The 12,235-nt window shown below is 48.9% G+C and overlaps 4 protein-coding genes across 4 annotated transcripts; 1 reads left to right on the top strand and 3 right to left on the bottom strand.

Moving 5' to 3' along the window:
* Positions 1-97: 97 nt before the first annotated feature.
* Positions 98-1,064, bottom strand: PG997_002863 (uncharacterized protein; the record flags this gene model as incomplete). The annotated part of the gene is made up of 2 exons (XM_066807178.1): positions 98-403; positions 456-1,064. 2 exons carry the CDS (start codon positions 1,062-1,064, stop codon positions 98-100), a joined length of 915 nt encoding a protein of 304 aa, XP_066670796.1.
* Positions 1,065-2,607: 1,543 nt separating this feature from the next.
* On the top strand, positions 2,608-3,798 carry PG997_002862 (uncharacterized protein; the record flags this gene model as incomplete). Its single annotated transcript, XM_066807177.1, has 3 exons — positions 2,608-2,810; positions 2,887-2,952; positions 3,030-3,798. The coding sequence occupies 3 exons, from the start codon at positions 2,608-2,610 to the stop codon at positions 3,796-3,798; spliced, it is 1,038 nt and encodes a 345-aa protein (XP_066670795.1).
* Positions 3,799-6,102: 2,304 nt separating this feature from the next.
* Positions 6,103-8,343, bottom strand: PG997_002861 (uncharacterized protein; the record flags this gene model as incomplete). Its single annotated transcript, XM_066807176.1, has 2 exons — positions 6,103-6,785; positions 7,032-8,343. 2 exons carry the CDS (start codon positions 8,341-8,343, stop codon positions 6,103-6,105), a joined length of 1,995 nt encoding a protein of 664 aa, XP_066670794.1.
* An 86-nt stretch (positions 8,344-8,429) lies between these two features.
* On the bottom strand, positions 8,430-10,381 carry PG997_002860 (uncharacterized protein; the record flags this gene model as incomplete). Its single annotated transcript, XM_066807175.1, has 5 exons — positions 8,430-9,100; positions 9,403-9,576; positions 9,737-9,941; positions 10,013-10,289; positions 10,377-10,381. 5 exons carry the CDS (start codon positions 10,379-10,381, stop codon positions 8,430-8,432), a joined length of 1,332 nt encoding a protein of 443 aa, XP_066670793.1.
* Positions 10,382-12,235: the final 1,854 nt, after the last annotated feature.

Here is a 12,235-nt window from a genome sequence, read left to right as displayed (position 1 = left end):
TCACCCAAGTAGATTGCGAATGTGTATCCTTTGATATGGCATCCTCTTTGTCATACAGGGCTTGGTTGGATCCGTCGGCATGTCCCGGCCCCCCAGCTCATATCAGGACCTTGGTCATCGCATCCCCCAGCCCCCTCTCCGTCAACCACGCCTCCAGCGCCCTCATATCGTTGCGATTCGCGCGCTCCCCGCGCCGCTCGCCCAGGGTGTCGGTGATCTCCCGCATATCCTCAAACGCGCGCGCCGCGGGCCGCCCGTCCGCGCCCGGCGCGAGCGTCTCGCGGTACCGCTCGCTGACCTTCTTGTGGTGGGCGGGGATGTCGCCCCAGCTCTCCGTCTTGATGAAGCGCATGTAGTCGTCGACGGCCCGGGCAGAGCCGCCCTCGACGCACAGAATGCCCGGCTTGCCGGCCAGAGAGAAAACCCGTCAGGCCGTACCGCGGCGCGTTCGTCACGAGGTCGTCGCGCTTGGCGCGCGTGCTGATGGAGGGGAAGTAGAACCAGACGCGGAGGAGGGTGTCGCTGTTGGGGGCTTCTTCCGCTTCGGCTGGGAGTGTGCTGGTTTGGGTCTGGAGGTGGAGGGAGGCGGCGTCCTTGATCTGCTCGATGGTCGCGAACATGTCTTTGTCGTGTGCGTCTTGCGGGATGCTGGCCATAAGCTGGGTGGCTTCGGCTTTGCTCAGCCAGGTTGGTTGCTGCAGCCGGAACTTGACGGGTGGCGGTTCTTCCATTCCGGTGACGTCTTGGGAGCTTCCCACGGCCAGCGGTACCGATATGTCCAGTTTTAAAGACCTGCCTGAGGCTGAATGTTCATCATCCGTATGAATCTGCAGAGTGAGCAACATAGTGATACTTTGGCAGATTTTGCCACCGGGTAGTGCGACATCGTCACCAGAGCACCATTCTTTCAGCTCTTCGACATATGCCCGCGCAGTGTCATCCACGACCAACTCTTCTTCCGCGGCATACATTGCCAAGAGCAGGTCAATTTGACCCAGTTGGATCTCCAGGAGCTCCTTTGGTAGGAGCTTCATGGCTCCATTGATGGCATTCTTGCTATCCATGGCTGGCTGTCCAGAGCAAGATCACTGTGACCTCTAGGAAAGGTTAGCTCATCGCACTCTCCTATTGGGTCATTTCCGGTGGATAACTCCGGCTTACTCACCCCCGGGGTACTGTTTCAGGAATCGCTTGAGCGGGCAGAAGGGTTCGGGTCGTCAGAATAAGGATATGGAGAAAAGTGCGGGCTATCACGTGCATTGCCCCATTCTCCCTATCGGCGGGATGCTGATTGGACGAGCCATCTCACGATCGATAGCCGCGACTTCATATGATTGACCAAAGTCGAAGTATAGGAAATCCGCAACTTTGTCACTGAGGAAGACAGACATTTTGTCTCGGCTGTCAATAATCAGTTGCAAGTCCATCTGATATGCGTTTAGGCGCCATGGGTCTGCTTCTCAAGTACGTCTTGTTTCTCGTGGGCTTATCCGTAGCCGCGGCGAAGTAGGCACTGCCAATCATCGTATGAGAATGGCCACATACCATTGTAGTAAACCCTAAAGAGGGAGATATCTGGCTTGCTGTGGTCAATTACCCCTTTGGCCTATGTCTGCCTCATATTGTACCCCCATACCCTTTCCTGATGCCGCCGCTCTTGGGCATTTGGACTGTACCTGCCACTTTCCAGACATTCGCCTTGCTGTTGAAGTAGATCGGATCCTGGCTCGGACATGCGCTGTCACGATGGAACCTAGGGTCAAGCGAATTCCTCCGTCTCTGACACGTTCAGGGGCAAAGATCGCTTCCCAATTTCGTTGCATAGGTGCTAAAACCACTTGTGGGGCACAAGATGTGTTTTTTCCCTTAGATCTTACAACGATCTCCAAGGTTTGAGGCTCGAGCTATATTTACAGTTGAATCCGTCTCGTCTACCGCAACGAAATAAACTTGGGGCGCTACCCGACTCGGCTTGGCAACCACAGTCGGGCGGCTGTTACCTAATGGTGGTAGTTATTTAGTTCATCGTATGTTTATTTGGTGGCTGTTCTAAATGGGCTGTGAGTATATGGTTTGACCAGCCCCAAGGGTAAAGGTGGCGAATTAAAAAAGTGGCGTTGAGGCTCTGATCCCCTGGGACAGACCATAATCACCACCCCCTTTCTCAGGTTCGTCAGAGGCCGTTGGAAACTAGTGCTTGCGCATTACACATTGGGGAACCCTGCACTGTAGGATGATGCCTAGAACATGACTGCCAAGAAGAGTAGCCAGCCACCCCTATCAAGTTAAACTCTCCTCATGTTCTCCTATTTTCGCAGCGTCAGCGGGAAGAGTAAACATCACCGCATGCGATGACTTGGCATTCGATGAGCGGTAGCCCCGTGCTCAGCGCGACTACAAGGAGATCAACAACTGATGTCAGGATGCCCATGCTCTTCTATAATAACCCTGCCCTCGCTTCAACATCCACCGTTTCCTTCTCTTCATCACACAAGCATCGACTCACTGCACAGATTAACAGCTCAACAGCCCAATACATTCATTCATTCAAGAAACCCAGCACATTCACTAGAAACCAATAGTACCTCATCACCAACTACATTCAAGATGCATTTCAACGCTGCCTTCATCGCCCTCCTGGCCGCCGCTGCCGGCGTCAGCGCCTCCACCCTTGAGGACCGCAACCTCGGACCCCCTCAGTGTGCCGAGCTCTGCTTCAAACAGGCCATTGCGTCTTCCCAGTGCCGGAACCAAAAGAACTACATTCGCACTCTCTGGCTGAAGAAGGCCAACTGGGAATGCCTCTGCCAGTGCGTAGTAGCCTCATCTCACAAGTCCAAGTCGCCGAACCAAGTACTTTGCTAACAAAACCACCTTCCTCTCCAGGGATCAGCAGTTCCACGGAAGCGTGGTGCCTTGCATCGAGCAGCAGTGCAAGAAGCCCAAGGATCTGTAGGTCTTCTTTCTTCAAGGCAAAGCCTTTATCGACGATGGCGTGTGCTAACTGGGTTTTCTTTCTCTCTCTATAGCCAACTGGTCAACGTGTTCCTCGGGAAGACCTGCGGCTACTCCGTCCAGTCGTCGGGTGGGTACCAGCAGCCTGCCCAGCAGTCTCAGCCTTACGAGCAACCGTCGTCCAAGAGCCAGTACAAAGCGCGCAACTACGACAACCCCCAGCCCTACCAGGCTCCCAAGGACGAATACAAGCAGCCCAAGGAGTACAGGCCCAAGCAGCCTGAGCACTACGAGCAGCCTGCCAAGAGCGAGTACAAGCCCGTTGAGCAACCCAAGCAGGAGTACAAGCCCGTCAAGAAGCCCGAGACTTACCAAGCTCCCAAGGCCGAGTATAAGCCTGAGGCCCCCAAGGAACAATACCAGCCCAAGAAGCAAGAGTCTTACCAAGCCCCCAAGAACGAGTACAAACCTGAGGCCCCCAAGAAGCAGGAGGGGTACCAACCCAAGCAGGGCGAATACAAGCCCAAGGAGAAGGAGCAGTACCAAGCTCCCAAGAACGAGTACAAGCCTGAGGCCCCCAAGAAACAAGAGGAGTACCAGCCCAAGAAGCAAGAACAATACCAGCCCAAGAAACAGGAGAACAACGTGCATAATCAGGAATACAAGCCCAAGAAGCAGGAGCAGTACCAAGCTCCCAAGAACGAGTACAAGCCTGAGGCCCCCAAGAAACAAGAGGAATACCAGCCCAAGAAACAGGAGACTTACCAGCCTAAGAAGCAAGAGGAGTACCAGCCCAAGAAGCAGGATCAATACCAGCAGCAGGCTCCCAAGAAGAACTACTAGGATGGTTTCTTGGAGGCAATACTCCCTCAGACGAAGCGGGAAGACATTTGGGTCCTCTCTCGGGTAGCGTCCGGTAATTGAGCCGATTCGGGTGGGAATAATAATGGCAGATGGATAATGATTATGGTTTTTCTTTTCTTTTGTTGCTTCGGACGCCTGTGCAGAGCAGTCCTGTATCTAGGGTGCCGCTCGTTTTGCACAATTTCCCCTATTTACTGTTAGCAGTGTGTAACGTAGTAATTGACAAACATGACTCATAGTCCTTCTCTACCGCCACTGTCTCGGTCTGTTTTCTTTCTGTTTTGTGAATCAAGTGCACACAAGGCACCAGCTCGAACATCCGAATATCTCCATCCCTTATTCGCGTCTCGTGGCTGTAGATGGCTGCAGGTGGCTTCCAGGCTTCCGAAACAGATGGGCAACTCATGTTGGGGTAGATCTCCCCTTGACAGTTCTTGGCTCCCAGGCTGACTTGACTGCCTGTTGCGCCCCCCTTGCCCCTCGTACGTTTTTGGCACGCCGCATTAGCGCCGATGCAACCTAGGGAGCCAACACCCCGCAACTAACGATATAAAGCTAAAGCCCCAAAGGTACTGTAGCCATTGGTGTTCCCCAACCTTCGGCTTCCCATACGACAAACATCCAAGATAACAATCTTGTCCCTATCAATAGGCTTAACTTTACTTGTCTCCAATCAGCTGCCTCTGTTTCTAGCGTTGCGTATTCCTCCGCCAATCCGAGAAAGACGTCACGCTATATGTGGAAGTGAGGAGTGCAGTTGTGTTCCATCGATCTCCTCTGCCAAATTTGGAATACAATGGCAGTCTCCTCACGGCCTCCTTCCTTCTCCCCATCCGCTGTGGTCCAACTGTACAAGGGCATAAAGTATCCCCCCCCAGCACAAAGGGCTTTTTCGATTCCAGAGCGGTTCCTTATACTTCTCTCCGCATACTCTGCCGTGTCAAGTGGCTGAGCAAGCGGCCCGGAATACAAGCCGTATCCGACCAGAATGTGGTGGTCCGGATTAAGGATGGTGGCGCGGCGACCAAGGTGAAAGTGATGGAAGAGGTGTGCGGAATTTTTGCCAAGGTAAGAGAGAGAGAGAGAGAAAAGAGAAGAGAAGCAGAGCCTAGACACCGAAAGGACAAATAATGCATTTAAGACAGAGGGCTGATAATGGTTCGTTCGCGACTCGCCAACAGGCTCTAGAAGTTCCAAAGTCAGAAGTGAGCGTCGTATCAGGAGGGAAGACCAATATGGTTTTGGAGTACATACCTACTGGGACAAGTTTCTTGGGAGATCGGCCGGCGTACTGGGCTTCTCTTGCCAAGACGAGGCTGGAAGAGAAAGCCACAAAATCTTAAGAGGATCGGGTAGACCAGAACGACCTTTTGGTGTTCGTTCTCGGGGTCGCAATTAGACAACGTGAAATACCTAGAGTGCCTGGCATGGACGTTTAGAGCGCCCAACACAACATATTTGCAGTAGAAAGAAGCAATGACGGAAGCGATAAGTCGACAGTCAATAACAGCGTTGTTGGTGATACAGTAATCTTTGGGGTGTGACCAACGGGTACTGTCATACAAGTCTTATGAAAGAGGCTCAGGGAGTGAGTAGAGGTGGTTGGATATTCGTTGACCACCAGGACGGGACATTAGACATGGGTCAAGACAAACCAGCCACCAAGAAAGTTGATGTGTCTCCAGCCTGACAATAACAAAGCTGTCTTTCTTTCTCACTGGGCTGGCCTGCTGTGAATGAGAATAGCAGAAAGAGAAAACGAAAGGAAAAGAGTTATCAAGTCAATATACAGTAACAGACAAGTTATTCTTTTAAAAGGAGAAGAGCTCCCGCCCCACCTTCTTTAGATTGACAGTCCGGGTCTACGCACACATTGCCTAGAAAGCACTGCATTGATGAGTAAGGAAGGAAGGTAAGGCTATAAGCTCTTGTATATCCACAAAGCCCTGTCCTTACTAGAACGCACTACCCCTTTCTTACACTGACTTGAGGAATTCAACCAGCTTCACAAAGTCCAGCGCCTTATTCGTTTCCGCAGTGCAATACGTTAGTGCAATATAAGTAAAATACCCAAGAAGCCAAACGATTGCAACAATATATGTTCTTCCTCAAGTGGATAAATATACATTATCGATCCAGTCTAAAACCAGGTAGACCCAGGTGTTCCAAGATGTTAGCATTTCCTCCAACCTGTGTACTTCTTGATATCGTCTAGGGGCCCAGTCGCTTCTTGGAAGGTCGCTTGAATATCTCTACACCTATGTATCAGCATCCGAAGACGTGTTATGGGATAGAGAAGTCGAGAAAGAACGAACCCATGAAACCCGGAGCGGCTGAAGTGTTCATTGGCTCCACAAATCCCACATTCTTTTTTATTACAGTAGGGTGAGAGAACCGTCGGTCCTCGTCCAGGGTGTAGCTTTCTGTACCAATCTTGTCGAGAATGATCCGCAAGTGTTCATCGGGCGTTTCAGGAAACTTGACAGTGATTGCCTTGTCCTTGGTGTCCAAGTTGTTTGGTAACGCAACGAGTTGGCGCCGCGTCTTTTCGCCGAGAGGGCCCTGTGAAGATAGTTCGAGACTGACGTTGTTCCCTCCAGGTATGAGAGAAACCGTGGTAGCGTTAGCCCTTGCTATGGAGAGATGAGCGCCCGATAGTGTTCTCTCCGGCAGATGCTGGTCACTCGCCAGATGCACCAGACTGCCAAGAGAGGGATCTGGTCCTAATTCTTCTATACTTCTCTTTCGTTTTCCTGGCCTCACGTGTTGCACGAGCTCTGTGTTTGATTTCATTCCTTCTGGCAGAGGCAGGACAACAGTGTCTGTCGCATTCCTCGCCAGAATGAAATCTCCACAAACCGAGAATGAGAGACTGGCCAAGTGATCAGGCTCGGTTCCGTCGTATAAAAGCTCATTTGGGCATACGTCCAGCTCGGTTTTAAGATGTACAGGTCTTGATGCCACCCCTAAACCCATTGGTTAGAATAAAAAAGCACCTGGGTTCATTTAGCTTGCGATGAGGAAACCGACTACTCACCTCCTCCAAAGTCTCACAGCCACACCTTGTGCTCCGCCAAGAAAACAAGGAATGGTTTCCAGGGATGGAAATGCATTTGCGTCACTTTGGGCGGACCAAGTATTGCCCTCGTCGACTGAATGCATTGCAGGCAAAGTGCAGGCACAAGTTGAAGCTGGAAAACAACCAAGGTAACCTGGCACGGCGAAAGTAAGGCAGTCATGGCCGATAGCCAATGGAAAGGAGGTCTTGTACTTTTTGGGGCCAATGGTAACTTCGTGCCCAAGACCAAGAACATCGGGATTCTCAGACCCGGTAAGGCAGTACTGGATTTCGTGTCGGAAAGACTGCCGAAACAGAACCAATATTTCCTTCTGTGGAAGCGGTATTTTGAAGCTGGCCAGCCTGAATTTCGAATCTTGAGCCCATACCTCATAATTGGCTACCCATCCCTCACAAAAGCTCTCGCCCTGTGTATACGCCTGTGAAGGATCCGTACTGTGCCAGAATCGAACGAACTCGGCAGGAGGGATGATAGTGAGGACCCCGGTCACTCTTGCAGCGCTCAACGTTGATGAGATTGAGCAGAGGGGAGGTATGTCGTAACCATTGTTCTTCGCACCTCTTGGGAGTAGGCTGGAGACGGTGCCGAACCTTGATGTATCCAATTTCGATAGAATATCGAGCTTGGAAAAGATCACAACATCGCTCCATATGAGGTATGGCTTCTCTCGAAGTTTAGCTCCCCAGTCCCTTTCCACCAACTGTAAGTCCTTGGCGATGGCGGCCAATTGTTTTGCCAATGTTTTATCGGTGCTGTGCGATTGAGTAACGCCAGAATAGGTCAAATTGGTGATTGACTCCACAATGCGTTCGGTGGAAAAATTGAGGGCATAGAGGTTCTCTATCCAGAGGCCTACAGCAAGTGGATTTCTCAAAAAGCGGCCGATCGTAGCTCTTAGTTGGGCGACATGCTGGGCCTCAACACACATCGTTCCACCAGAACGATCCAGCGTCCACACGCTCTCGCGCGGTATACTCGACAGAAAGTATACCCAATGTTCTGTGACGTACGCCTCAAAGGATTTGTGAAAACTCAACATGGTTTCGCCCGACTCGTAGATACTTCTGGAGCAGTGATCGAGTGGCAGTTCTGAGGGTGCAATTGCCAGCAGATGTTCGACACATCTCGAGGCAAGCTCAAGCATCGCCGTAGCTTTATCCGGAATGAGCACTTCTTGCCCGCTCGCATCGAGAGACTTCTGCTCAAAGTACTCCCTTACAGTGAGATGCGTGAAGCCGAAACCACCGCGGTCGGAAAACTCAACGAGGCCATTACACGCGGCGATGGCCGCAGCGACAAATGCATCTTTCTCATTCGGATCCCAGTCATGCCCAACCGCTACACGCAGCCAATCGAAGCCCATATTGTGTGGTAACTTTGTCGAATACTGGATCCAGAGCAGTATTTCTTTCGCCAGTTTCAACTCTGATTCGTTGAAACCCATGATGAGTGATACAATCCTGTCATATATCGCATGCAATCCTTCTGGCAGACGCACACTCTGGATTTCACTCAACCTATTACGTCCACTCAGAGCAGGTGAGCGGAGGTACTGAACCATGAGCTTGGCCCAAAGAAACAAAACATGCCGTCGGCGCCTCTCAACAATGATTCCACCAAGCTTTGGATATCAGATGAAGTAGGCAACATGTTTTCCTCGACCATGTCTGAAATCTCCCAATGAAGGAAGACTCGGATGTCGGGATTGGTGAGATCGCGACTGAAGATGATGCGCTGTTGAGCCGGAACAAGATGCTGGAGGCGGTTGACGTTGGATCTACTGAAACAGATCAACTTGACCGGAGCTGTTGTAACTAGCACTTTGAGCCTCCCGCTAACGTCATTGGGATCGTTTGCCTCGTCGACGCCGTCTACCACAAAATCGATATGGCCCAACGTCTGCGCTGACACGCACATGAGATCGTAGAGTTGCTTGGAAGTTGCATATCTCTGACCGGATGATGACACTGGATCGGACTGAATGAAGAGGAACTTTTCCAAGATATCGCTATCCTCGCGGTAGCGGTGGAGTATCTGTGCAAGGGCTGGACGGTAGGCTGCATCTATATTTGAGCTCCTCGGGTCGGTATGCTTGAAAAAGAAATAGCAAATCATGGGGCCGGGTTGTTGTAGCTTCTTCTTCTCGAACAGCTCATCATAGACAGACGAGGCCATCATTGTCTTCCCGCACCCAGGGTTTCCTGTATTTCCGAATTAGTCAACAATATCGAGAGGAAAATTCCACACTCACCATGGGCCCACAGAACCCATGGGGGCATCTTTTCCACTTCGCGGGATCGTTCACATCCACTTCCATGGAGACCCATTTGGTAAATTCGTCCCTTTGGAAGATCCATTACGCGGTGTTCTCAATACGATGCTCCTGGGAAGACTCGAGACTTTCAGCAAGGCGGTGCTGCGAGCCAGTCTCTTATCAGCCGCACAGAGGATTCTGTTCAGGTTAGAACGCTAAGGTTTTGGTCTTTATGGGAGTATACATTACCTTTGATCTCTCTTTCCTGGGCTTGTTTCATTCCCTCAGTGATGTTTTTGAGTTCTTCGGTCCTCCTTCGGCTTTCCTCTGCTCTCCGTCTCTCCTTTTCTGCGTAAGCTCTTTCAAGAGACGCTGCTCGGTCTGTATCCTTAGCGCGTTGGGCTTGCAATATCTCCAGCTCTTCTAGAATGAACATTCGATGATATTCCATCTGGGCCAATATGTCACTGAATGTGGTGTCGAAAGGTTTCCATATCACATTCGCGATCATTTCGACGGGTCGTTAACTCCTACAGATGCTGATCGTTGGCTCTTGACTCAGTACTTTAGTAGGGGTACTTACGTCCATTAGAGGCAGTAAAGACCTTGGCAGATAGTCTGAGGAACTCAAAGAAGTCTTGATATACCTTCTCCAGATGTTGCCGCATGCGTAGCGAAGGGCTTCCATCGAAAATATCCACTATCGCTTCGTACTGGGGGAACGTGCCGGCCAGGCGACTGATGGTAGAAAGCAGCCGGTCGAAGAAAGTCGGCAAAGCCGCAGCTAACTGTACGATATAAGAATCTCGATTGATCAGCAAACCATATCAACGATGCGAAAGAAACTGAGTGGTCGAACCTGCAGAACGATTCGCACCGCCCCGTACGCCAGAGCGGCAGTATCATCTACCCCAGCAATTACATTGAGGGCGTCAAAGTAGATCTGAAGACGGGTGTTGAGCTGCTCGACGACTTTCAGGCACTGGTTCAACTTTCGTTTCTGGCCTTGCCTCGTCAACGCCTCCAGGTTCTGGAGCGATACGACCAGCTCGGCCGGGGTGCCACAAGCGATAAATCGAGCCTGGTCTTTGGCTGACAGTGTGGCACGAAATGCATCCTGCGCCGCCTTGAATATGCTGTCGCTTGAAGAGCTAGGATTTCAAAATCTGATTAGTTTCGCATAGCAGACAATAAACTATAGTCAAATCGGCCGATGGACGTACCTCATTCTGCCCCTGTCAAATCAATACCATGCGCAAACTACATGCCGCCGGCTTGAAAATTGTGGTAGGGGTAAGTTCAATTTATCCCCAGCGGTCCAGCAAGCAGTCGAGTTGATCCCATGCAGCAGGCCTCCTTTCCTGCATGAGAGGCGCAGCAAGGCAGACCGCAGTTGTTGAAGAACTGCCCATTTTCATTGCCCGACCCAGGCTTGCCAACCAGTCGTGGTGCACTAATCGTTTCTTCTTGGTGTTGCGACAGAAACTATACGATTGGTTGAGATAAGATATGTCATTGTGTTGAGCCGAAACCTGTTTATCGCTCTACTTAATATTCGTACCTATGCGTACAAGAAATGGATGTCTAAGTGAATTTGGCCAGATACAAAGACGATGCTCTCAGAGGCTGCCCAGGGTGCAAGTAATCAGGCGGTGGGGCAGTGACCAAGTACGCTGCAAGCTTCGTTGGCATGTCGCCTTTTACAGCCCGGGTTGGAGTCGATACCCCATGCGGTCAAACCTGGGGTCTACCTGAGGCTCGCTGACCTGCATAAAACCTGGGTGGTTTTCCACGGTCACCAGGGTTCTAGGCCGGTTCTAGGGTTAGGTGGTGCGAATCAGAGTGGTGCGCCAAGGTCAGTAAATCTCAGTAACCGTGCGCACCCCTCAATCAACAAACCCCTTGAGAAACAAGCACTTTTCCCCACCGTAATCCTCGTAACACCCCATGTTTTTAAAACTTTATATAAAATTATTAAAATTATTTAAAAATAAATAGAAAATAGGATAGTATACTTTATTAAATAAAGATTATTTCATTAAAAGGGTAACGTGGTTTATTACTTAACGTGGTTTATTACTACGCGACGTATATTACTTAGCGACGTATTTTTTTTTACTTTTCGACTTTTTTATATAAATTAATTTAATTAAAACGCTTAAAATTAATTAAAACTACTCGTTATCCGATTCCTCGCTTAATTTTATATTTTTTTTATATATTCGCGCATTATAACCTATTTCGCCGTAAACATTATAACGCCTTTCACCGGTCGCCTTTCGCTTTAACGAACCTTTATTTTTACCTTTATCGGGCGCTAAACGTTTCCCTTTTACCTTTTTATTTTATAGCTGCTAAAATTCTTTAATAATAAGGGCTTCTCTAAGCTAAACTCGCGATTTTTTAATTTTCCGGCGCTTAGAAAATATTAAATTAATTTCTTTTAATATATATATCTTATCGCGTATAAAAGCTATTTTATAAACTATTTTAATTATACTTTTCACTATTTAGTCTACCGCATTTAAAATCGGCGTCGGAAAGCTTTTTTAATAGGTAAATACTTTTTTTTAATATAAGTAAAGTATTTAGTTATTTATTAAAGGTTAAACGGCGTTTAAAAAGTCGTAAGTACTAGCTATCCCCGGACGGGATAAGTTAAGTGTAAACGTTTAAAAATATATATCCAGCTTATTAATTACTTTGTCGAAATTATAAGGGACTAAATTAAAAGCGTTAAATCCGGATTTAATATTATTTTCCGTAAAAACAGCGAAATGCGCGGCTTTAAAAGCGATAAAAAACTCGAGCTTCGTAATATAATTTATTAAAGCCTTAATAAACAGCTCGATTTTTTTTAAATAAGTACGCTTTAAAGCTAAATAAAGTGCTATATCGAGTAGTTAAAATAAGTAAAATAAATAGAAAGGTATACCGAGTATAATAATATTATTATCTTAGTAATATACTTTAAATTCGGCCGAAATATAGCTCTCGTAACTATCGATAATTAAGAAGCGGTAGAAACCTTTCGTTTACGCTTTAATATATTTATCGAAATATTTAATTTAATTTAAGCCTA

Source organism: Apiospora hydei (genome assembly GCF_038363865.1).
Source record: "Apiospora hydei strain CBS 114990 chromosome Unknown utg000004l_segment0_segment0, whole genome shotgun sequence".
Classification (NCBI taxonomy): domain Eukaryota; kingdom Fungi; phylum Ascomycota; class Sordariomycetes; order Amphisphaeriales; family Apiosporaceae; genus Apiospora; species Apiospora hydei.
The sequence above is the reverse complement of the archived record's forward strand: the minus strand, read 5'-3'. Positions and strand labels throughout refer to the sequence as shown.